This window comes from Anabrus simplex, chromosome 1 (assembly GCF_040414725.1).
Source record: "Anabrus simplex isolate iqAnaSimp1 chromosome 1, ASM4041472v1, whole genome shotgun sequence".
In the NCBI taxonomy this organism is placed as follows: domain Eukaryota; kingdom Metazoa; phylum Arthropoda; class Insecta; order Orthoptera; family Tettigoniidae; genus Anabrus; species Anabrus simplex.
In genome coordinates, this window is record NC_090265.1 from 837,257,244 (window position 1) to 837,285,165 (window position 27,922).

A 27,922-nucleotide genomic window follows, 5' to 3' on the forward strand; every position below is an offset into this window, starting at 1 on the left:
AAGAGCCCACAGTTTCCCATTCTCAATTTCAGGCAAGTGCCGGGACGGTACCTTTAATAGATCGCAGCTGACTTCCAATTCCTGTCCTTAATTATTCTTGGCGGAAAAGACATTCAAGAAGAATCGACCCTGTTGAAGAAATACTGTACATGTAAAAATAAATGTTTATTATTTCCTATCTGGATAAACCAGAGATCTGGATTAATGAAGGCCAGATAAATGAGGTTCATGTGTATAAAATATTGGAAGTGGAATTTTCTATTCTTCTTGTTATTTACACTCAACCACACAAAAATTGGCTATCGCAGAAGATGATTTTCCTTCAAAATTCTCATTTTTGGAATAGAATGAACATATCGTGCAGTTGGTAGGATTCAAAGTGTGATCTCTTCTGCCACCAGCTATTCACAGTTTATGAATATCCTCACGTTTCAGCATCAGAATTCAAGACAGGTGTCTGTGAGAAATCAGTACGAGCCACTGCAGGTAGAATAACAGAAGGAAGATGAGGAACAGAGAACTGTTGCTGAGAAGTGTGGAAGTAGAAGGAAAGGAAAAGTAGGAAAGAGAAATGTAGAGTAGAGGATAGGAAAATACAAGTGGAACAGGGTCATGGGAGGGAGAAAAGGGAGGAAGAAGTAGCTTCTTCAGTTGTCAGGAAAGATAGGACTGGCCAGGAAGGGAGAGGATCAAATATAGTGGGTAGGGTTGAGACATTGGTCATGGAGGATTCCATGTGGGGAAAGTGTGTGGAGGAAAGAGAACCAGGATAGAGTGCTTTCCAGGAATTAAGGCAGATGTTGAGGAAAGTAGAAGAGAAGGAGGAGGGAAAGGAGAAGGCAGTAGTGTTTCACGTAGGTACCAGTAACATAAGGCAAGCAAGTTTAAGTAGCAACATAGTTGGGGAATTGTGGGATCTGGAAAATGCAGCACAGGTGAAGTTTAAGGGAGTGGAGATTGTTATCAGTGGAATACTGTGTAGGAGGGATAGTGGCTGGAAGGTGATTGGAGATTTAAATGAAAGAACTATGGAGTAGGTATGTGGGAAACAGGGAGTGAGATTTCTAGATCCTTATGGGTTGGTAGGAAATAGGGATCTGCGCACAGATGACCTTCATTTAAACCACAGTGGTACGTATAAGTTAGGAAATTTGTTTGGAAGGGTTATAGGGAGGTACATTCAGGGAAACGGGGTGGTCTAGGGAGCGGGGATAAGGGTACAGGGATCTGAAAGTCAAGTAGGGATGACATTAATATGTTAGTGTTGAACTGGTGAAGTGTTGTAAAGAAAGGAATAGAATCAAGTAATTTAATAGATACTGTATATACTTACCAGATATTGTAATAGGAGTTGAGTCATGGCTGAGAAATGATATAATATATGCAGAAATTTTCTCTAGAAACTGGAGTTTTTATCATAGACATGGGAAGAAGGCTCATCTCTAAAGATAATAGGTAACTTGATGTCTTTGGAGTGTACAGACCAGGAAAGAGTAGCGATGACACTGATTCAGAATTATTTGATAAGATAATCAGCTATGTGGGAAACGATACGGAAAGAAACGTGATTGTAGCGGGCGATCTCAATTTACCAAATGTCAAATGGGAAGGTAATGCGAATGACAGGAATCATGACCAACAAATGGCAAACAAGTTAATATGGGAAGGAAAGCTGATTCAGAAAGTGACGGAACCAATTAGAGGGAAGCAGATTCTGAACATGGTGCTGGTAAAACCAGATGAGCTCTATAGAGAAACTGAAATAATAAATGGTATTAGTGATCATGAAGCTGTTTTTGTAATAGTTAAAAATAAATGTAAAAGAAAGGAAGTACTTAAAAGGAGGACTATTAGTCACTACTATATGACTGATAAAACAGGCATGAGGGAGATTTTAAAAAGTAACTACAATCAGTGGAAAATGGTAAATAAATATGTAAACTGACTTTGGGAAGGGTTAGCAAATGATGAGGAATGTGAAAACAGGTTTGTACCTTTCAAGGTGTAATGAATGGTAAAGATCCACTATTTTATAACAGAGAAGTAAAGAGACCAAGATTTATCTGACACTGTAATAATTAAGAGAGGAATTCCTCAAGGCAATATTATTGGACCTTTGTGTTTTCTTATATATATAAATGATATGGGCAAAGAAGTGGAATCAGAGATAAGACATTTTGCAGATGATGTTATTCTATGTAGCATAATAAATTAGTTACAAGATTGTGAGAAACTGCAAAACGACCTTGATAATGTTGTGAGATGGACAGCAGGCGATGGTATGATGATAAATGGGGTTAAAAGTCAGGTTGTGAGTTTCACAAATAGGAAAAGTCCTCTCACTTTTAATTACTGCATTGATGGGGTGAAAGTTCCTTTTGGGGATCATTGTAAGTATCTAGGTGTTAATCTAAGGAAAGATCTTCATTGGGGTAATCACATCATTGGGGGTTATAATAAGGATCTAAAGGAGAGGGTATATAAGTCTCTGGTAAGACCCCAACTAGAGTATGGTTCCAGTGTATGGGACCCTCACCAGGATTACTTGATTCAAGGTCTGGAAAAAATCCAAAGAAAAGCAGCTCGATTTGTTCTGGGTGATTTCCGACAAAAGAATAGCATTACAAAAATGTTGCAATGTTTGGGCTGGGAAGACTTGGGAGAAAGGAGACGAGCTGCTCAAGCTTCCGAGCTGTCAGTGGAGAGATGGCGTGGAATGACATTTTTAGTCAAATAAGTTTGAGAAGGAAAGATCACAATATGAAGATAAAATTGGAATTCAAGAGGACAAATTGGGGCAAATATTTGTTTATAGGAAGGGGAGTTAGGGATTGGAATAACTTACCAAGGGAGATGTTCAATAAATTTCCAATTTCTTTGCAATCATTTAAGGAAAGGCTGGGAAAACAACAGATAGGGAATCTGCCAAGTGGGTGACTGCCATAAATGCAGATCAGGGTCGGTCGGTCGGACCAGGCCAGACATGGACCAAAGAAGGATGAAAAAACTTTGAGAATGAATGCAGCAGTACTGGGGAAATGTTCAAGCCTAAGGAAGAAAAAAAGCTGGAATAATGTGGTTCACGGCTGGCTGAAATGACACGAAGGAGAAGAAGAGGAACAAAAAGTAGGACAGTGATGGCAGAGAAACTGGGATTACTAATATGTTATCAATTCTGTTAGATAAACAATGAATGTGTTGGATTTTGTGGAAAGTATAGTGTATAGGAAGAGGTCAAGACATGGATATAACAAACATATTAGAGTAGATGTAAGATACAACTAAAATTCTAAAACGTTTCAATTTGTGGACACCATGTGCTTTCCATACACAATGTATTGTGATATTTCTACTTATTTTTGTATTATATGCTTTTGTCTCATCCTTTATTAAAAATTAAATATACTTTACTGAAGTGGGTAGATTAATTTATATGAGTAATTAGTTGTAGTACCCATCCTTGATGGGACAATCATATAGCGTGTGCAAAGTTAACTAACTCCCTAGATACTTTTGGGCAATATTCAGGCATACTGCTTTACTTGGAATGGAAACGAGTGGCAGCAGAAGAGAAAAACCACACCACAACAATGGTCAATTATTATGAGCTTTCAATATTATAGGCATTCACATTTAGTTTTCTTTCAAATCTGTGATATTAGGATATCTAATGTAAAGGGAGTCCTTCCTTCTTTCATGACTCTTTCTTGTCTTATTCTTCAAGCTATCCTTTACGTTTTTTCTAATTTTTTATAATCATCTTCACAATTTTCCTTCGCGATATGGACTGACAACCAAGCGGTTTTACTCCTGAAGACAATCATGATAAAAATCATTGCCAGTAACATGATTGAACAATATTTCCATGTTACCAATGATTGGTGTTGATATACACTAAGCAGCTAAAGTTTAAATTCATCAGTTCTATTATCATACATACATTCACACATACATTATCATTATAGACTGTTATGCCTTTCAGCATTCAGTCTGCAAGCCTCTGAGAATTTACTAAACGTCGCCACAATCCTCGATTTGCAACTAGTGTTGTGGCCTCATTTAGTTCTATACCTCTTATCTTTAAATCGTTAGAAACCGAGTCTAACCATCGTCATCTTGGTCTCCCCCTATTTCTCTTACCCTCCATAGAAGAGTCCATTATTCTCCTAGGTAACCTATGCTCCTCCATTCGCCTCACATGAACCCACCCCTGAAGCCGGTTTATGCGTATAGCTTCATCCATAGAGTTCATTCTTAAATTAGCCTTTATCTCCTCATTCTGAGTACCCTCCTGCCATTGTTCCCACCAGTTTTTACCAGCAGTCATTCTTGCTACTTTCATGTCTATTACTTCTAACTTATGAATAAGATATCCTGAACCCACCCACCTTTAGCTCCCGTAAAGCAAAGTTGGTCTGAAAACAAACCGATGTAAAGATAGTTTTGTCTGGGAGCTGACTTCCTTCTTACAGAATACTGCTGATCTCAACTGCGAGCTCACTGCACTAGTTTTACTACACATTGATTCAATCTCACTTATTATATTACCATCCTGGGAGCACACACAGCCTAAATACTTGAAATTATCAACCTGTTCTAGCTTTGTATCACCAATCTGACATTCAATCCTGTTGAATTTCTTATCTACTGACATCAATTTAGTCTTCGAGAGGCTAATTTTCATACCATACTCATTGCACCTATTTTCAAGTTCCAAGATATTAGACTGCAGGCTTTCGGCACAGTCTGCCAATAAGACCAAGTCGTCAGCATAGGCCAAACTGCTTACTATATTTCCACTTAACTGAATCCCTCCCTGCCATTTTATACCTTTGAGCAGATGATCCATATAAACTACGAACAGCAAAGGTGAAAGATTACAGCCTTGTCTAACCCCTGTAAGTACCCTGAACCAAGAACTCATTCTACCATCAATTCTCACTGAAGCCCAATTGTCAACATAAATGCCTTTGATTGATTTTAATAATCTACCTTTAATTCCATAGTCTCCCACTATAGTGAACATCTTTTCCCTCGGTACCCTGTCATATGCTTTCTCTAGATCTATGAAACATAAACACAAGTGCCTGTTCCCCTTGTAGCATTTTTCAATTACATGGCGCATACTGAAAATCTGATCCCGACACCCTCTCTGTGGTCTGAGACCACACTGATTTTCATCCAACTTCCTCTCAACGACTGATCGCACCCTCCCTTCCAAGATGCCAGTGAATACTTTGCTTGGTATACTAATCAATGAGATACCTCGATAGTTGTTGCAATCCTTCCTGTTCCCTTGCTTATAGATAGGTGCAATTATTGCTTTTGTCCAATCTGAAGGTACCTTACCAACACTCCATGCTAATTTTACTACTCTATGAAGCCATTTCATCCCTGCCTTCCCACTATACTTCACCATTTCAGGTCTAATTTCATCTATTCCTGCTGCCTTATGACAATGGGGTTTATTTACCATCCTTTCCACTTCCTCAAGCATAATTTCACCATCATCATTTTCCTCCTCCCCATGAGCTTGGCTGTTTGCAACATCATCAGGATGATTTCCTTTTTAATTGGGAAGATGTTCAAAATATTCCCTCCACCTCTCCAGTGATTCCCTGGGATCTATTATGAGTTCACCTGAATTACTCAAAACACTGTTCATTTCCTTTTTCCCTCCCTTCCTAAGATTCTCTATTACTGTCCAGAAAGGTTTCCCTGCTGCTTGACCTAGCCTTTCCAGGTTATTACCAAAATCTTCCCACAACTTCTTTTTGGATTCAACAACTATTTGTTTTGCTCTGTATCTTTCATCTACATACAAATCCCTGTCTGCCTCTGCCTTTGTTTGGAGCCATTTCTGATAAGCCTTCTTTTTACATTTACAGGCTGCTCTCACTTCATCATTCCACCGAGATGTTCGCCTTTTTCCATCTTTACACACAGTTGTTCCTAGGCATTCCCTTGCTGTTTCTATTACAGCATCCCTGTATGCCACACATTCACTTTCTATATCCTGAACCTGCTTACTGTCTACTGTTCGAAACTTCTCACTAATCATATGCATGTACTTCTGTCTAATTTCCTCGTCCTGGAGATTTTCTACCCTTATTCGTTTGCAGACAGATTTCACTTTCTCTACCCTAGGCCTAGAGATACTTAGTTCACTATAGATCAGATAGTGGTCTGTATCATCAAAAAATCTCTGAAAAACTTGTACATTCCTAACAGATTTCCTGAATTCAAAGTCTGTTAAGATATAGTCTATTATGGATCTGGTACTGCTAGCCTCCCATGTGTAGCAGTGAATAGCCTTATGCTTGAAGAATGTATTCGTAACAGCTAAACCCTTACTAGCACAGAAGTCCAGCAAACGCTTCCCATTCCCATTAGCTTCCATATCTTCCCCACATTTACCAATCACCCTTTCGTATCCTTCAGTTCTATTCCCAACTCCTCTCGCATTGAAATTGCCCATTAGTACTATTTTATCCTTGCTGTTGACCCTGACCACGATGTCACTCAATGCCATAAAACTTGTCAACTTCATCCTCATCTGCACCCTCACATGGTGAATACATGGACACAATTCTTGTCCTAATTCCTCCAACTAACAAATCTACCCACATCATTCGCTCATTTACGAGCCTAACAAAAACTATGTTGCGTGCAGTGGTATTCCTGATAAAGAGTCCTACCCCAGACTCTGCCCTTCCCTTTCTAACACCCATCAAGTACACTTTATAATCTCCTATCTCTTCCTTATTATCTCCCCCTACCCGAATATCACTTACTCCTAGCACATCCAGATGCATCCTCTTTGCTGACTCAGCCAGTTCTACCTTCTATCTTCCATAAGCCCCATTAATATTGATAGCTCCCCATCGAATTCCATTTCATTTGCCAAGTTGTTTCCAAGGAGTCCCTCGCCTGTCAAATGGAAGTGGAACTGCATTACTCCCATAGGTCCGAGGCTTGCTTAAAATGTTCTGAGCTCGGTAAATTCATGAAGCAGGATGCTACCCTACTTGCACATAGTCCAAGTGAGGATCTCTCCTCTAACGGGTTATGGACCACCGGTGAATTGTATAGTCCTAGCCGCCTGAGCACAAGGAGGGCCATGACTCAGAATATGTCTGAGATGCCCACTCCCATTCCATAGCAACTGGTATCCCGACTCTCAGGACCACTTACTAGGCCACTCAGCCGTTGCCCATGGTTCATGAACTAGGACGTGACTACAGTAACCCACAAACATGAACCATAAAGAATTTAAAAATTACATTTTAGGCACCTTCCCCTAAACTACTGTTTCATTCAGCATGTCAGATTTTTTTAAATGTAATCCTGAGTTGGTTTACCCCCCACCCCAGACCGGTGAGGGATCCCACCTCTACCACCTCAAGGGCAGTGTCTGGAGCATGAGGAATTTGGTTGGGGGATAGAAATGGGGAGAAGGACCAGTACCTGGCCCAGGTGGCCTCACCTGCTATGCTGAACAAGAACCTTGTGGGAGGTGGGAAGATTGGAAGGGATAGGCAAGGAAGTGGGGAAGGAAGCTACCGTGGCCTTAAGTTACATTCCATCCCGGCATTTGCCTGGAGAAGAAGTGGGCAACCACGGAAAACCACTTCAAGGATGGCTGAGATGGGAATTGAATCCCCTTTTATTCAGTTGACCTCCCAAAGCTGAGCGAACCCCTTTTCAGTCCTTGTACCACTTTTCAAATTTCGTGACAGAGTCGGGAATCAAACCCGGGCCTCCAGGGATGGCAGCTAATCAACCATAGTGTCAGATATATACGCAAAACAAACCAAGAGCTTCAAATGTTTTTTATACAAGTAATGCTGGACAATCTTGTTGTCGGCATGGGAGTCCATTTAATGCATGTGTCATACTAACTTTTTACCAGACTACCCCACATTGGTGATATGGCACGGATTGTATTGGACATTTTGTGGTCAATTAATATCATATACTTTTAGGAAATGTTTTATTGTGAATATCTGTGAATGTACTGTTATGCTAAACTAGCACATCTATGGATGTGCATGAACCTACACAATTTTTGCACATAACTGTATATAAACATGACTGTGAGAAGGATGAAGAGGAGATTTAATAGAAATGTTTCTGGTCCCATTTCCCATGTACAGGCCTCTTGCTCGTTCAACAGATGCCAGCATGGAAGTTTTGAGAGCGGCGGACTCAAGTCCTAATGTTACAGCAACAAAGGAAGGCAGCCTCACAGATCTAGCAGGAGAGGAAGATGAGGATATTGGTGAGTATAAGAATCAAGTACTAAACTTAATTATTCACAAAACTGTGACCAGAGAAATAAGTTTGCTGAAAGTTGAGAATGAATTTTCTGAACAATTTTCTATAGTTGTTAGTAATAATGAACCTATTGTAGTTTTTCCATAGTGCTGGTTATATAAATAGTATTAAGGTTGAAAAAAAATTATCTTGAAGTCCATATGCGTTCCTTCTCAGTGTTGTGTCTATAATGATTTCTCTCGTAGTACACCTAATATAAAAGTTCAGTACAATTTTTTTTAATAACAATATGGGCTGCATAGCATTGCTGGTTAGGCAGTTGTCTTCTATGCTCAAGGTTGAGCGATCAGATCTTGATTCATTCATTTGGCATTTGAGAGTGGTTAAATAATGAAAGACTTGTGTCAGTGAAATTCCTGATACTTTAAATAAATACTTTATGGGATAAATTTACAGCATTCCAGCATCTCTCAAAATCTGAGGCAACTAAAATGATATTAAAGTACAGAGTGTCCTGCTTGAATATGTAATATAATGAATATGAATATTTTGAGAAGTAATAGCGATAATTATTGGTGGTTTATTTCTACAGGTACAGAAACTCAAAATGTTCTTCTTTTTTTTACATATATCTAAAACACCTTGATATGTGCACCAGTAATGGCACGACAGACGTTGCAACTGTTTTCGACCTCTCTTCATGTGTTTTGTTGCATTGCAGATGTAGCATTTGCGATAGCTGCTCGAATGCTGCATTTAAATGTGAAAACTGCATTTAACATGAACATTTTTATTTAAGTAAGCATCCCAACATACAGCTGGCCTGCAAGATAAGTGTCCCATCTGTCTCTCTTCTTTGAAGGTTAGGCAGCTGAGATGGTTGCACAACACAGCACGCATCCTGCTAGCTGTCTGTTAGTTTTGGACAACATCGTTTTGGGCTGGAGTATCAACTGCAGCTAAGTGACAGTTTTCCCCATGTATATATCAATCAAGAAATGGCACAGATGCCTTCGGGAAATTGGCAGATTGCTTTTGATATCAGGCCACAACACCAAGCACGCCGACATGGGGGAGAAGTGTACTACAGATTCAGCGTTTGTTGCACCACTAATGATGCACATATTGAGGTATATTAGGTATGTAAAGAAACAGTTTGAGTTTCTCTTCTTGTACAACCAAACTGCCAATGATTATCTCTATTACTTCTCAAAATATTTTTTTTAAATTATACATTCAAACCAAACATGCTGTGTGTAGAGTCAGCAGCAGCAACAATAACAATATAATAATAATTTAGTATTTTAAGGTACTAGACAATTAATTTTCAGATGTCTACTTAAAAAAATAAAAAAAATAGCAATACTAGAAGAGTAAAAGTACTAATGCAGTTTTGCAAACATTATCAGATGGGAGTTAACTTTCTCTGTGTTGTTTCATCTCAGATCCATTTTTTTACTTCCAAATGATGATTAAAGCAAAGGAAGTTCTTCTTCTTCTTCCCTGCCGGGTGGGTAATGGACCTGTGTGCACCACCTCTGCCTGTTCTTCCACCATTCTTCTCAGAACTCTCTGGGCCAGTTAACACCTTTATCCTCCACTGCTTCCTCTAATTTGGTTATCCACCTCTTCTTTGGTTTCCCTCATTCCAGTCACCTTCCATTCCCATCATTGCTCTAGAGATCCTTATTATTTCTATCCTGTTGATGTGGCCAAACCAAATCAGTCTACTGGTCCCTATTCTGTTTAGAAGCTTCTCTATCCCCAGCCTTTCCTATATCTCTTGCTCCTTATATGGTCCTCTTTCTTCTTCCTGAGGATGCTTCTAAGGAACTTCATTCCCACTCCTTGGATCCTGCTTTCTTCTCTGGATGTTGTAATCCATGTTTCTACTCCATATGTCAGAATAAATAGGTCAATCAATCAACCAATCACTACTGATTTGCATTTAGGGCAATTGCCCAGGTGGCAGATTCCCTATCTGTTGTTTTCCTACCCTTTTCTTAAATGATTGCAAAGAAATTGGAAATTTATTGAACATCTCCCTTGGAAAGTTATTCCAATCCCAAACTCCCCTTCCTATAAACAAATATTTACCCCAATTTTTCCTCTTGAATTCCCGTTTTATCTTCATACTAGCTGATGTACCCGTGCTTCGCTACAGGATTCTCAGAAAAACTGACTTTGTTGTCTTCCTAACTGAAGTCAACATAGGTCATTACAAAAACGTCAGTAGGAATGTAGTGATTAAAAACAATGTTATCATATAAAACACTCGATCAAATGAAAAACCACACATTTTCTCACTTTTAACGAACAGTACTACAGTGCTGATCTAACAGTCCAAAGTTCCAGAGCTGCCGAAGACAGCCGTGAACATTCCTCTGCCCTTATTCCGTTAAATATGCACACTGCTCATTCCAATCAGTGCCTCAGAGTGGGGATTGAATAGCTCCAATGCTATGATGAACCAGTGTGTTACGTACCAGCAGTATCAGAAAATTTATGAACCAGAGGAATGGCATGCTAAAGAAGAAAGTTATCTAACTTCCCAGCTATTTAATGCCAATATTCAGGCAGGCTGTTACACGCGGTACGACTGGGCGAGTTGGTGTGTGCTTAGGGGTGCTAAGCTGTGAGCTTGCATCCGGCAGACAGTGGGCCGTTATAGTTATAGTTCACAAACTTTCACTAGCAAAAAGAATATTTATATGGATATCCATGACAATAATAGCATTCATTGAAGATAACAAACAAAATTAAGAAATCTATAACCAGTTTCTAAGTCTCGTAAATGACCACTATATGCAACTTATGTTCGTTTTTTATAAGTGTTTAAATGTGTTTCATTTTAATTTAAAAGACAACAAGACCAAAGATTAAGAAATGAACAATACAGTTGAATGAACGATTTAACGTGTTTCTAATAAGTGTTCACCGAGTGTTCAACATTCATTTTATGTGTTTTTATAGTCAAATTTGTAATATTCAACTAATTAACTAAGTGTGATAAATTAATGTACCTTTCTTTTTACATCCATTCTAAGCAATAATGAGGCCAATTAATATATAATCGGGATCCCGATGCTTCATGTTTTTGAGGATGAGCTAATGGCTGATGATGCCCAATATATAGGGAAAAACATGAACCAATTAGGATTGTAAATATTAATGCATAAGTCCTAAGCTTAAGATATAACATATGTATTGAATAGGTGGACTATTTTAAAATAAATTGAATATTTTAATATTATATAGAAATTCAGTACGGATCAATAATGAAATTTATAACTTGTAACATACCACTTAGTCAAGCAGCTCGTCTCCTTTCTCCCGAGTCTTTCCAGCCCAAACTTTGCAACATTTTTGTAATGCTACTCTTTCGTCAGAAATTACCAGAACAAATCGAGTTGGTTTTCTTTGGATTTTTTCCAATTCTTGAATCAAGTAATTCTGATGAGGGTCCCATACACTGGAACCATACTCTATTTGGGGTCTTACCGGAGACTTATATGCCCTCTCCTTTAGATCCTTATTACAACCCGTGAACACCCTCACAATCATGTGCAGAGATCTTTACCCTTTATTTACAATCCCATTTATGTGATTGCCCCAATGAAGATCTTTTCTTATGTTAACACCTAGGTACTTACAATGATCCCCAAAAGGAACTTTCACCCCATCAATACAGTAGTTAAAATTGAGAGGAATTTTCTTACTTGTGAAACTCACAACCTGACTATATTACACCTCTTTATATCATTGTGGGACCTTTTGATTCCATACTATATCCCTTACACTGTGGTAAAGTCCTCCAGCCATTTACAGCCTGTCACTGATCTCATATGTTATAGCCCCATCTTGTGACACATACATCCCAAGTAACTTACTTGAAGGTGTCAACTACTTCTAGAGGCTTGTTGTTTAACTTTATTATGCCTGTTCCAGACCTTTGTCTCCTTGCCACCCTGGTTTTACTCTTGTCTTTACTTATTTTCATTCCCCAGTTTTCAATTTGTACAAAATTTCAACCTGATTTTTTAACTTATCTTTAATGAACCTTGCACACTAAAAAACTGGGTTTTGCACCAGCAATGTTATTTAAGATATCATGGGGCGCTGGGCTCTTGTCAAAATATTTGGGCCATAGACCTTGCCTAAAATGATATGATGTTACTTGTTCCAGTTCACTCTGGATGAAAATTTCAAGTTTGGTTCCTGTCATTTTAAATTGTCCTGATTCCCTTTATCACAGTCTGTGGCTGTTGGTTAGCATTTTTTTTAGTACTTTCTATATATGAAGGATTATGTTCCTGTAATGCAAAAATAATGCCATTAAAATTTCTATTGCATTTTTTAAAAATTCTTTGTGAATATTGTTACATAATACTGCACTCTTATAAATTTAAGGTGTGTATGCAGACTCCTATAAAAGTTCCACATGGATTTACATTGGAGACTCAGAAGAAATGCATGTATGGCAGAAACCTGAGACAAAGGGTGAGGACAAAGGTAAGTTGAATTTTTGTTTGCTAGGATTTACAACTAGGATTTTATATTGAACCATAAAATTAATGCCTTAGTAAGTATGGTATTGCCTTGCTGGTCTAAACAATAACTATATTACACAGCAATCTTGCCTTATAAGGGAAGGGTTTTACTCTTAGGCCACGACTCTCATACACACAGTACAATCTCGTGTAGCTAAGCAGCATGGTGATAGTACATTTTTACACTTGTTTAAGAAGAGGTGCACATTTGTGAAAATCATGTATAACCAGCATATATTCTCATTGCTATGTATAATGTACAGTAAACTAACTAATGATTAATAAATGTCAGTATTAGGCTCATAACAATCCATTTTATAGCACCCAGATGTTACAAAAGAAAGAAATGGGAAAATTATTCATTTAAATACGGAGAAAACATGGGCACATTAAAAAAATTATACACAAGAATAACAGTACTCCAAACCCTGCAAATCCAAAATGTTGTATAATCCAAAGAAAATTCATTAGAGTGGGGAAAAGTTTTTAAAAATGTTTTCAGTATGAAAATGTATCATTGTCAGCCATCTGCTGGTCAAAGTACAAGTTTCAATTAATCTGTAGGGAGTTCTCCTCAAACTGCTTCAAAGTCTACTGAACTCTAGTGGTGAACTTCTGTAAATGGCTCAAACTTTCTCTCTTTTGAACTCTAGCGATGACCATATAAGCTAGTCAAATCTCTGAAGGAACTCAGTAACACATTGGAATTGGAGTGTGAGGGTCTCTAGCTATAGTCAAATCTTCATAATATGCATGATCCATGGCAGGAAACAGTTCTCAGCAGGCATCATCTATTGGTGTTGCTTCTGAGTGTAGTTTTTATTTCAGCTTCAGTTTGTCTAGATCAGTTATTCCTCAAGAACAGAAAAAGACTAAAAATCTATATAGCAATGATTAATTTCAGGCTATGGTTTTACTAAAGTAAAAGAAGGATATACTTGGGACACAGTACCTACCCAGGTATACTACTTTATTTTATAATTTTATGCCTAATGAATCTATGAAGCCTGCTGATCTCAGGCAACACTTGAAGAAAAATTATTCACAATAAAGAAATAGATCAATAGATTTTTTAAGATTAAACTATCAGAGAGAAGGGGAGGAAAAAATACTCAGGATAAATTAACCCTGGATTCTTATGACTTTGTAAAAATGGCTCATAACTGTACACAAGATTCCTCCTTGTACACCCTTCATCCATTGGTTGATTAAGAACATTAACATGGATAATCCACCTTGTGTCTACTCACACCATAAGAAATCTTGGATCATTTCTTAAGTGGCTTATTCATTTAAACAGTTGATGGTTGTTCAGAATAGAAATATTCTTCTGTTGTTGGACAGACATGCAGCCCACAATGGAAATTATCCAAACCCAAATGATCTAAATTATCTAAACCCAACTCTTATGATGAGAGCTTGTTGCAGAGGACTTATAAGAGCTGCAATTCACACTGTTGAAAATAATGCAGCAACTCTAAGTTGGAAAATCTGTGATATGTAGAAAACAGTCACCACAGCCTGGGAATCTGTGTTATCACAGTATATGCAAAATTGCTTTAACAGAAACTGATGAGTCCAAATGGCACGTCTGGACGAAACTCTGCATTATGCACACGGCCTAACCACCCAAAAGCTGGTTCTATTCCTGTGATTATAAAAACATACTGTTGCAGATCATATCCATATCTATACCATTCTACCTGAAGAATGGGCTATTCTGGACAACATTGCAAACCCTTGCAAACAATCTTTCAAAAAGGGGACGATTTGGAATAAAGTACTATAAATTATGTGAATTGTCCAGTGGATACTGTTTCAAGGAATTAGTTAGTGTAGTGATCATGTTGCCATATGTGCTCCAGTGGAACCTGATGTACCAGTATGTATGTCTGAGGTGCAAGAAGAGTCATCAGAAGAAAGTGTGGAAGACGATATCAATCTCTGAAATGATCCTTTACATTTTAGTCATATTTTAAAAAAAAGAATAAATTTTATACACCTTTATTTATAACAAATAAGAGTTAAAAAACACAGACTCATAACTTCTGCATTAGTAAGTATCATGGGAGAAATCATGTTTCTTTTTGTCTTGAAAAATTCCTCAATGTCTGGTTTAACTGTAAGTTAGGATCAAAATGGATGCAGTTTCTTTGTGTGTTCTTCAGGTAACAAAATACCAAAATGTTTGTACACAAAGATATGTGGAACAAAATGGAAATAGACATTTCAAATCTTTCTTACCTACTTTCTTTCAATCAAAAAATACCATTACCAAGAACTGATGAAGTGTACACTGTTTGAAAAGTGTCTTCAGTGAACCATAACAAATCAGTTCAGTAAGTTCAACAGGAATCATGAAAAGTGCCTGTGCAAGGTTATGATTTATAAGCAACTAAGCGTTCCTTGGCAACAGCAATATGCTGGCTAAACTTTTCACACCAGAAACATCAACTCGAAATGCAAGAACAATTATTAAACTGCATGCTCCACCAAGATATTTGCCTAGGGTGCATCTTGGGAAAAGATTGTAAATGAGTCCCATGTTGTTCATATTGAACACATCATATGAGGCATATCTTTCTCTTATTAATAAAATTCTTGCAACGAATTGTTTACCCTTTCTTCATAGACTTTGTTTACTTCACAACAAATTTCTGATGATAGAACTGAGCGTCTTTCTTTGGAATTGGTGAAGCCAACCAGTAGAACAACTGAAATCTTCAACACCTAGATATTTGGTAGTCTTATTTGCTTTTGACTGAATTATAGGCCCATGACTGAACCATTCTAGAAATAACGTCTTGATGTTTTACAAAGTCACTTAGTTTTCTCTCCAGTATTTATTATTTTTGTTGTAAATTATTGTAGATGATGTAGATTTAGTGATTCAGCAATTATAATTTTCTTAAATGCAGCGCAGTCTACTTCCTCCAGAATCTTTAGGTTTGTCTTGAGATCTATGACTGACAGTTTTCTCTTGGTCATGGCCTGAGCTCCACTGTTTGCTGATGGAACAAGTCACCATGGGACTACATCTTAACAGACACAACCATCAATGTAGGATTCATTTTATAAAATATGATACAAATACTCATAGATGAGTGAAAAAATTATCTAGGCACTGGTTCAAGAAAGAAGTAAGTTCAGAACCTGGGTACATGGTATAATGGATCTTCCAGGAGTGATGTGATGACTTGGTGCAGAGTGGTCTGAAGAGTAAAGAACTGCATTTTCCAACATGACAAAAGAGTACTTGAAATCTGGAAAGGTTGATACGTGTTAAGTATGGCCCTGAGGGGCTGAAACAATATGTTTAAAATAATAATAATAATAATAATAATAATAATAATAATAATAATAATAATAATAATAATAATAATAATAATAATAATAATAATAATTTTTTTTTTTTTTTTTTTACGAGGGAAGTGTGGGAAATCTTTCATTAGACACTTGTGAGGGTCCGCACTCCACAAGCGTGTGAGATTCCTACTCACTAAAACCCACACACCCTTTTCCCACGACGTATATCTCCGCCCCGGAACCGCTCTCGCATTACTTCAGGGCGGTGTCGTGCTAATTTCTTAGGTTTCTTCTTCCTTATTTCTCCTTACTGCCGTTCATGAGCATTCATATCTCTCTTTTTCTGACGCAGGATGCCTTCTACATATACTGCTATCTGATCCCAAATTCTTGGTTTCGTGGCATCGCCTACACAATAGTTTCTGGCATCAACTCTCCTTGCTCAGTATATAAACATCTTCTCTGAGTTGACCAATGACAGCATATGAAAAATGTGTGAAATGCATCGTCTATATCATTCCAATAAATACACGCCGAGTCGCTCGCTCTACCTACTCTATGTAGAAATTTCCGGAAGTATCCGTGACCTGTCAATAGTTGCGCAATGTAAAAGTTAACCTCGCCATGAGCTCGAGCAACCCAATCAGCTAGGCGTGGTATCAGCCGCTTAGTCCATTTTCCTCGAGGATCTTCCTCCCATCTTTGCTGCCACTGCTCCATTCGTTGCCTATAAGCTAGCTCCTTAGCGCGCTTCTTTCCGAGCTCTCCTTTAGTTCGCCAGACTTTCTGTCTCTCTAAGGCAAATAAATCAATCGGCGCTACCACTGCTATTGTAAGGACCGCAGGTTCGGACACTGTGCGATATGCGCTTGTAATACGCAAAGCTGATCTCCGCTGTACCGCAGCTATCCTTCGCCGGTATTTTTCAAACTTCAGAGATTCAGCCCAGACTTTGGCACCATATAGAAGTGTCGAGTGAACTATCAACATCAGAAGTCGTCGTTTGCTAGACTTCGGACCTTTAACGTTGCTCATTAATCTACTCAGCGCAATCGTTGTTTTCACCGCCTTATCTGTCACCCATTTGATATGAACCCAAAAAGTAAGTTTGGTATCAAGTGTCACTCCGAGATACTTTATACTTCTAGATGTTTCGATTTCTGTTTGTCCAATATACATTGGAATGACGGTCGTGATCCTTTTTCTTGTCAAGAGAACAATCTCTGTTTTATGATTTGCAAGCTGTAATCTGTGATTCGCCATCCAATCTTTCACCCGTCGCATTACTTGATTTAGCTTAAACTGAGCCAACTCCAAATTTCGACCAACTATCAAAACAGCTATATCATCAGCATAGGCCACTAGCATTGTGTCTTCCGGCATCTCTAACCTCAACAATCCATCATACACTATGTTCCACAGATTTGGGCCAAGGATGGACCCTTGTGCTGCACCAGCTGTGAGCCGTTTCACTCTCTGCCCATCTTCTGTGTGATATACTAGAGTACGATCTTTCAAAATAATTTCTCATTATGCGCATGAGATACTCCGGTAGTTTGAAAGTATTTTGAAGCGCTTCCAATATGTCATTCCAACTGATCGAGTTGAAAGCGTTCTTAACATCAAGGGTCACAAGGAGTGTCACTTTTCGAGAGTGATGATTACCCATTTGTGCCCTTTTAGCTGTATTCAACACTTCCCATACTGCATCGATTGTCGAATGCCCTCCTCGAAAACCATGTTGACGATCAGAGAGGTCCCCAGCTAGTTGAACTGCTGAAAGTATTCTTGGCTGCAAAAGTTTCTCTAATCCTTTACCAGCAGTATCCAGCATACATAAAGGCCTATAGCCCCCAGATTTTCCTTTGCTTATTAAAACTAGCCGAGCTGTTTTCTAGTGAACACTGAACACCCCCAATAGCAGGCAGCTATTGTACATTTTCAGCAGTAGTTGTGGACAGAAATCTGCTATAAGCTTTAATATCTCTGCTGGAATACTATCTGGTCCTGGGGCCTTTTTATTTCTAAGGGACCTAATCGCTCTCGTCAATTCTTCTCGTGTAAAAAGTGGCACATCATCTATGAAGTCATCATCATCATCATCAGCTGACCTCTCAGGATGATCTGGGAATAATGTATCCACAATATCCTTCATTGCATTTGAGTCCATGATCAGGTTCGAGAAACTTCCAAGTTTCTTCATAACGATCTTGTATCCTAAACCCCATGGATGATAATAATAATAATAATAATAATAATAATAATAATAATAATAATAATAATAATAATAATAATAATAATAATAATAAATTTTTTTAAACATTTTTTTGCGAGGGAGTGTGGAAAATCTTTCATAAGACGCTTGTGAGGGTCCGCACTCAACAAGTGTGTGGAGATTCTTACCCACTAAAAACCACACTCCCTTTTCCCACGACGTTTATCTCCGCCCCAGAAACCGCTCTTGCATTACTTCAGGGCGGATGTCGTGCTTAATGCATCTTGTGCTTCATCTTACTTCTTCTGCTTTACTGTCTGTCGTAATCGTCCAGGTCCTTCTTCTTCTGACGCAGAATATTTTCTACGTAGACTGCCACCTGGTCCCAAGATTCTCGACTTTGTAGCATTACTGACACGATCCCTTCTGGTGTCAATTCTCCATGCATAACTTCTAAGCATCTTCTTTGTGGCAGCCAATGAACACACACAATGAAAGTATGTGATACGTCATCGATATCACCGCAGTATATGCACACCGGGCTAGTTGCTAGCCCTAGCCTATGAAGAAATTTTCGGAAGTATCCATGACCTGTCAAGAACTGTGTGAGATAGTAGTTCACTTCACCATGATTTCGGGCAACCCATACGCCCAGAGATGGTATCAGTCTTTTCGTCCATTTCCCTCTAGAATCACCTTCCCATCTTGTTTGCCATCGTTGCATTCTGCGACTAAGAGCCAAAGCCTTTGCCCTTTTCCTTCCTAGCTCTTCTTGTGTGAGCCAAATTTCTTGTCTTTCGAAGGCCAACAAGTCAATAGGAGCTACTGCTGCTACTACTAGAATCGCAGGTTCTGATACTGTGCGATATGCGCAAGCAATTCGTAAAGCTGCTCTCCGTTGTACTGCCGCAATTCTTGTCCGATATTTCACAATTTTTAACGATTCAGCCCAAATTTCCGAACCGTATAGCAGTATCGATTGAACAATTGACATGAGAAGCCGCCTTTTACTAGATATCGGTCCCTTGATATTTCCCATGAGTCTACTCAGTGCAGTCATGGTTTTCGCTGCCTTATCTGTTACCCGTTTGATGTGGTCCCAATATGTAAGCTTAGTATCAAGCGTTACACCAAGATATTTTGTGCTCCTAGTTGTTTCGATGGCTATCTGTCCGATCTGCATCGGTACAACAGTATTAATCCTTTTCCTCGTCAGGAGGACAATTTCCGTTTTATGATCTGCGAGTTCTAACTTGTGATTTATCATCCATTCTTTGACACGTCGCATCTCCTGATTCAATTTAAATTGAGCCAGCTCTAGGTTACGGGTTACTATCACAGCAGCCACATCATCAGCATAACCCACAAGTTTTACATCTTCTGGCATATCCAGCTGTAACAAACCATCATACATGATATTCCAAAGGTGTGGTCCGAGAATTGAGCCTTGCGCTGCACCAGCTGTGAGAGGTTTTCTTCTCTGACCATCTTCCGTGTCGTATAACAATGTACGGTCTTTCAAATAGTCTCGCAGGATATACATGAGATATTCTGGTAGCTTGAAAGTTTCTTCTAGAGCTTCCAAAATATCACTCCATCTTGCCGAGTTGAAGGCATTTTTAACATCTAGAGTCACAAGAAGCGTCAGCTTCCTAGAGTAGTGATTACCTGTTTGAGCTCGTTCTGCTGTCTTCACCACTTCCTTCACAGCATCTAGCATTGAGTGACCTCTGCGAAATCCATGTTGTTGGTCAGATAGGTCGCCAGCTAATCGGACTGCTGCTAGTATTCTCGGTTGTAGGAGCTTCTCTAAACGTTTCCCGGCAGTGTCCAGCATACCTAGAGGTCTGTAACCCCCAGTTTTCCCTTTACTGAGCAGAACCAATCTAGCTATCTTCCAACGAAAGCTAAAAATTCCTGCTTTCAAACAATGATTATACATTCTCAACAGCAGTTGAGGACATAATTTGACTGCCACCTTTAGTACTTCTGCTGGAATACCATCTGGTCAAGGGGCTTTCTTATTTCTAAGGGAATTAATTGCTGTTATCAATTCTTCAGTTGTAAAAGGTGGTACATTATCTAGTTCTTTCTCGGCCTCATCATCAATCCTCTCTGCATGATCAGGGAATAGTGTGTGTACTATTTCTTCCATGGTGCGTGGATCCATGATAGGGCTTGGTAGCATCCCGAACTTCTTCATGACAATTTTATACACTAATCCCCAAGGATTTTCATCCACTTCCTTAGACATTTTCCACCACTTGTCGGCTTTACTCTTTTTAATTGTATTTCGCAGTCTTTTCTTCATAGTCTTATACTCTACTGAGAGAGCTTCATCGTTATGACGTGCTCTTTGTGTCCTTCGTCTGAGTCTCAGGCATTGTTTCCTCAGCTCAGCAATTTCTTCATTCCACCAATATGCTGGACGCTTGCCTCTTCGTTGTTTGATTCTGGTCATTGATGCGTCGCATGCTTGCTGAAGGAGTCTCATGGTGTGTTCCACGCATTTATTAGCAATTACGCTTCTTTTGCCTCCGTGACATGTATCCGTCATACAATCCATTCCATTCTGTATTACTTCATGAAATTTTTCTCTATCCATAGTGGCTATGTTCCATCTTTCTGGCTTGGGCGTGGTAATCCTTAGATTCAGAGTCTCTTGAAGTACACGAAAAGTGATATACTGATGATCGCTTCCAGTATATTCTTCAATTACTCGCCATTCGGTTATCCTAGACGCAATGTCTTCAGAAGCAAAGGTTACATCTGGTATAGTTCCCTGACACCCTGGTCGCCAAAAGGTTGTCACATTACCAACGTTGATAACCATTAATCCCAATCTCGCGACCATCTCCATTGTACACCGCCCTCTAGAATTTGTTTGAGGCATGTTCCATTCAACTGCTTGAGCATTAAAATCACCAGCAACAACTAGGTTAGTGTTCATCCCTTGCAGAGTATCTTCAAGCCCATCTAGTTTTGTCTGGAAGTCAGAAATAGCCTCGTTCGGGGTAAAATAATAATAATAATAATAATAATAATAATAATAATAATAATAATAATAATAATAATAATAATGCCTCTCCAGGAAAGGAGTCAGGATGACACCCAATGCAGTAATAAGAATGAAGCTTTAGCACATGTCAGTGGCTCCTGCCAGCATTGGAATTTCCTTTGGAATACAAGACACTGTGTTGCAGTCCACACATAAATGACATCATTGCAATTGAGAGGAAAACTGGATCAGAATTTATTATTGATCCTACCATAGGCTTTGAATCTGGAAAAGATTGGCCAGTGACAGTGGATCAAGGAGATCTATGAGCCAAGAGCAAACTATTTTAAAACCTTCTATGACCTCAATCTTGTCATGTTTAAAGGGGCTGCAGGTAGAGTGTAGAGCCAATTTTTTGCACAAGTTTTGGGCTGAAAGGCTACTTCCACATTTTGCTAAATCACTTATACAACAATCCCCATTAATTTATGTTGTTAATGGATCAATCTTGATATGACTGTTAGTTTTGAAAATCCTACCTAAATTTAAGTATGGACACAAATACTTTAAATGGTATGGTTTTTCATAATGGCAACCTATAAATTGGGAAGTAATTAAATTAAATTTATGGCCTCAGCTACTGAAGTGGTGCCATATAAGCAGCTTGCCTACTAATTTTCATGTACTAACAGAAGTTATAGTAGAAAATTTCTGGGCAGCTCCTAGGACTGAGTTAACTTTGTCAGGTAATGCTGAGTGAGTCACCAGAGGTCTTCAACATATCGACAAGGTCGTGGAGTGACAGGAATTTTGCTTGTCCTTCAATGACTTCATCAACCAAGATAAAACCCACACATTTGGAATCAAGAGTCGAACACTCTACCACTGATTCTCTGAAGCATCTAATTCTTCTTAATGAAACATTTCTTACTTTATAACACCCATGGGACTGGAAGTTTTCACACTGTTTGGTTTTTTACATTGCTGTTGGATCATTAACCTTTTATATAATATCACTAATTACATGACAATTATAAAGTACTAACATTTAACCATGGCTTTGCATGCATAGAATTCCTTCTGCCGAGCAAGTTGGCCATGAATTTAGGGGGATGCAACTGTGAGCCTGCATTCAGGAGTTAGTGGGTTTGAACCCCACTGTCGGCAGCCCTGAGGATGGTTTTCCATCGTTTCCCATTTTCACACCAGGCAAATGCTGAGGCTGTACCTTAATTAAAGCCACAACCACTTCATTCCCACTCCTAGCCCTTTCATATCCCATTGTTGCTGTAAGACATATCTGTGTCGGTGCGACATAAAGCAACTTGTAATTTTGAAAAAAGAATTCCTTCCAGTTTATCACAACATATAAATTTCCTTCCAGTTTGCTTTGAATTTCAACCAGTCATAGTTCACATTTGATTTTCTGTGAAATAACAGCAGTGCTTCACTGCTCCATTTGAACAATATGCAAAGCTTATCAGTGTGAGCATAACTGGCAGAAATGACATACATGAGAGTCCGTCAAGTAGACAGCTGAGAAATGCAAGAAAGTCGGAACATTTTGATGGCAGATTACTGAGGCTTCCCTCATCAGACAAGTGGAAGAGGTACAATTCCCTTCTCTCTTGGCCTCTTTTGCTGAACACAAGTGAGCTGAATCTCCAGTAGAAGAAGCTGGAGTGTTTTCTTAAACACTTCCTAAGGCAATAATACTGAAAATACATCTTATTGATCATTATTAAATTCTATTGCTTACTATGAAGATCTTGGAGTTTTAACAATATTGGACTATGTATTTTACCTACAGTTTTTCACACGCCTTCCTGGATATGTGTGTATCCTGGACTACAAGTTCAAAATGCTTGCTAACACATAGAAATATAACTTTCTGGAAAATTGTCCAAGTTACAAAGAAGATGCACTTGAACATTTGTATAGGAAAATTCCAAATTATGTATGTATGTATGTACACTGACTGACAGAGCAAATGCAACACCAAGGAGGAGTGGTTCGAAAGGGATGAAAGTTGGGGAAAAAACAGAGATGGCACGGACGAATAATTGATGTTTATTTCAAACCGATATGCAGGTTACACAATGCGCACGGCATCGACTCAGTAGGATGTAGGACCACCGCGAGCGGCGATGCACGCAGAAACACGTCGAGGTACAGAGTCAATAAGAGTGCGGATGGTGTCCTGAGGGATGGTTCTCCATTCTCTGTCAACCATTTGCCACAGTTGGTCGTCCGTACGAGGCTGGGGCAGAGTGTGCAAACGGCGTCCAATGAGATCCCACACGTGTTCAATTGGTGAGAGATCCGGAGAGTACGCTGGCCACGGAAGCATCTGTACACCTCGTAGAGCCTGTTGGGAGATGCGAGCAGTGTGTGGGCAGGCATTATCCTGCTGAAACAGAGCATTGGGCAGCCCCTGAAGGTACGGGAGTGCCACCGGCCGCAGCACATGCTGCACGTAGCGGTGGGCATTTAACGTGCCTTGAATACGCACTAGAGGTGACGTGGAATCATACGCAATAGCGCCCCAAACCATGATGCCGCGTTGTCTAGCGGTAGTGCGCTCCACAGTTACTCCGGATTTGACCTTTCTCCACGCCGACGCCACACTCTTCTGCGTGACTATCACTGACAGAACAGAAGCGTGACTCATCGGAGAACACGACGTTCCGCCATTCCCTCATCCAAGTCGCTCTAGCCCGGCACCATGCCAGGCGTGCACGTCTATGCTGTGGAGTCAATGGTAGTCTTCTGAGCGGACGCCGGGAGTGCAGGCCTCCTTCAACCAATCAACGGGAAATTGTTCTGGTCGATATTGGAACAGCCAGGGTGTCTTGCACATGCTGAAGAATGGCGGTTGACATGGCGTGCGGGGCTGCCACCGCTTGGCGGCGGATGCGCCGATCCTCGCGTGCTGACGTCACTCGGGCTGCGCCTGGACCCCTCGCACGTGCCACATGTCCCTGCGCCAACCATCTTCGCCACAGGCGCTGCAACGTGGACACATCCCTATGGGTATCGGCTGCGATTTGACGAAGCGACCAACCTGCCCTACTCAGCCCGATCACCATACCCCTCGTAAAGTCGTCTGTCTGCTGGAAATGCCTCCGTTGACGGCGGCCTGGCATTCTTAGCTATACACGTGTCCTGTGGCACACGACAACACGTTCTACAATGACTGTCGGCTGAGAAATCACGGTACGAAGTGGGCCATTCGCCAACGCCGTGTCCCATTTATCGTTCGCTACGTGCGCAGCACAGCGGCGCATTTCACATCATGAGCATACCTCAGTGACGTCAGTCTACCCTGCAATTGGCATAAAGTTCTGACCACTCCTTCTTGGTGTTGCATTTGCTCTGTCAGTCAGTGTATGTATGTATGTATGTATGTATGTATGTATGTATGTATGTATGTATGTATGTATGTATGTATTGTAACTGTCCGTGGTCCGTGGATATTGAGGGTTCGTAGATGATGTGAATATGCCTCGGCTGGAGTCAATGGTGATACATGAGTTTCCACTCAAGGCATGGACATTCGGTGAGCATCGATGAAGTTCTCTTTATATTTAACACAAGGCCCTTATTATCGTAACAAGTAATCGTTCAACTAACTGTGTAAGGCTAAAATATTTCTCAACTAAATAAAGAAAAATATTTAAAATGTTAGTTTCTTGAAAGGATCTTCCCAATTTAATGAAATCATAGTACTAGAACTAAATGACAATAATATTTACATCACAGAGTGATTGGAGAATGTGAAAATAAAATGAAATCAAATTCTTTGTTGGCTAATACTACTACAATTCATCACATCATTAATATTTAATTTTAAATTCAACATTCTATCATGATGAAATCAAACATGGAACTTGCTGAAGGCTTAATGTCGCTCATAAAATTATTCCATTATCATTAATTGTCCGCCTGTTATAGAAATAAAATGAAAATCTTAAACGTCTCACTTATTTTTATCATTCATTGATCCAAGATTTCATCTTTCGGTACTCTATCGTTCTTATCGTTTCTCTTATAAATTGCCTAAGTGCTTATCAACTTGAATTTCCTAATAATAACCTATAATCAATGTGGCCATCCTTAAAAATGCGATCATATATTATTTAAAGACATTATAACTGAATTTAATAATAATTCAGTCGAATAGGAACAGCATCTCCCAGGAACTCATGTCTGCCACCTAAAATGCACAATATATAGCTAATACCATCATAATCAACAAAGATCTAGAAATGATTAACAGCATCTGGTTTCGCCGGAACTGTCCTTCTGGAAAATCGTGTGAAGATCTACCATCTACAAAGATCCATGCTACAAAGCAACTACTCAAATGAATACAACTTACACTACGCCAGGTGATAACAACTTATTTGAATACGATGTTCCACTACGTCCATGTCAGTGTTATTTAATGTCGAAGACCTCCTATCAGTGATTATCCATTCAAAATATTCAGTATCCGCACCGCATCATGCCGCAAATTAATGTCTTGATGATCGTACATCTATCTACACTTATGACCTCCGGAAAATGTTACATGAAAACATTAATGACAACCTTACTGCTTGTCTATCTCTGGATTCTCTTGATTTGCATGATTTTTATTGGATAAATCATACATCAAAACACAGAAAAGTGATTTTCCTAGAAAATTATATAATTATATATAGCCTATAATAAAACAGAATAAATAAGCTTTCCAATGGTTGGTGAATTAGTGAAATCAGTTTAGCAGTTTCCAAGACTGTCCTCCATAAACTAACAATCAAACAAACTTTTTCTCTCTCTCCTGAAGAGAGTAATATCTAGCTGTATCTGTATTCCGTCTGCACTTGAAATTGTTGTTTTTTTGTTTGTTGCTTTTTTAAGTTATTACATAGTCTAGCCATGAATATTGTCACAAAATATTTTTTTTTAAATAATTGGATTATGGTTTTAGATTACTCCTTTTCCTTTTAATATGTTATAGACACACACATTACACACCATTTACACTAATCAGTCTTCAAACTATCCTCCATTAGCACACACACACAGGCTTGGAGTCTCTTTGGCTAACCATCTATCCCAGAACGGACAGTATCACTAACGAGAAAGTCTTTACCACTGAAGTGAGCTTTAACCACCAGAATGACAGGGAGTGTGTGGGAAGTTATTGAGAAGGATTTATTTTGTAAAGGAGATGTAAAAACAAATGGAAACTTTTATGGATACTCTTCTAAAGGACTTGAGTCACACATGTTCAAAAATGAGCCCTGGAACTTCCAGCAAGATTCTGCATCACCTCATGAAGCAAGGATGACTCAACAGCTTATTGACCGGACTTCATCTCCACTGCCGAGTGGCTTTCTGGCAGCCCCAATCTCAACCTCCTGGACTTCAAACTATGGTCTGCAAGAAAAGACATTCTGTGTTTGAAAGTTTGAAATTCTCCTTAGTAGCAGCAGTGACAGATTTCCCAATTGGTACTGTCTTTTCTGCAATAGAAGACTGACCAAAGAGACTACAAGCCTGCATGCATGCTAATGGTGGATATTTTGAAGACTGATTGGTGCAAATGATGCATAATGTGTGTATCTATAACATATAAAGAAAATTGAAATATCTCAAACCATATTCCAGTTATTCAAAAAGTTTGTGACAGTATTTACTCATATAATAGCTATATTTCAATAGGCAATATATTAAAAAAACAATTAAATCATAGGAAGTGAAAAATTGATTTAATTTTGGTTCTACTTAACAATGTGGTAACCTTCATACTAAATGCTGAAAATCACTTCCATTATGTCAAGATATTACTTGTTGATGATTTTCACTGTTTTGAATAAAGTCTGCATCTTTAGTATTTACCATTTCCTATTCCTTATATCTCTCCTTCACTGTTCTCTTAATTCTCTAATAGCATGCTTCACTCTTTACAATTGCATTACACCCTTTCTTTCATTGTACAGTACATACTTATAACTAGGGGGCAGATGTTGTTGACCTAAGAAATTACTGAAGATAATCAATACAAAGCCTTTAAATTTATATAAAAATGCTATAAAATAAGTAAAAAGACTCAAATTAAAAACAGTCAAACGAAAACAGTACACCATTACAGATGAAGAGAGGGCGGCCAGGTCAGGAAAAATGAAGTTCTGGGAAGAAAAGAGGAAGTTGAGAAAACATTACAACTAATATTGTGAAGAGTGTAGTGTATATGGATTGATTTAAGTGCTCCAATGTGGGCGTAAACTATGTAAATAAATAAATAAAATATTTGACCAAACTGAATTCTGGTGAATGTGTAACAATGGTTTTACAAGTAATACAGTATATCCCTGTTCTGTTCACTACACAGCTCTTGTTTTTACAGAAATGATTATCTCCTAATTTACTAGGAAGTGTTTATAAATATGCATATATTAATTTGCTGGATGCAGTGTTAGCTCTTTGCCCCTGAAGAACCTGGGAACACTTGTTGTTCTTCACACTAGTTATTGCTTTCAGTTGTTTCTCTTGTTTAATGTGCAGTTGTACAACAAACTTCCTTTC

At 38.9% G+C, this 27,922-nt stretch overlaps 1 protein-coding gene across 1 annotated transcript in view; it reads left to right on the forward strand.

Moving 5' to 3' along the window:
• Nucleotides 1-27,922, forward strand: part of LOC136857204 (serine-rich adhesin for platelets) — a 329,451-nt gene that overhangs the window by 194,957 nt on the left and 106,572 nt on the right. The window contains exons 19-22 of the mRNA XM_068224997.1: nt 8,157-8,281; nt 12,688-12,789; nt 22,949-22,956; nt 23,665-23,683. Of these exons, the coding sequence (XP_068081098.1) occupies nt 8,157-8,281; nt 12,688-12,789; nt 22,949-22,956; nt 23,665-23,683 (254 nt within the window). The remainder of the gene's footprint in view (nt 1-8,156; nt 8,282-12,687; nt 12,790-22,948; nt 22,957-23,664; nt 23,684-27,922) is intronic.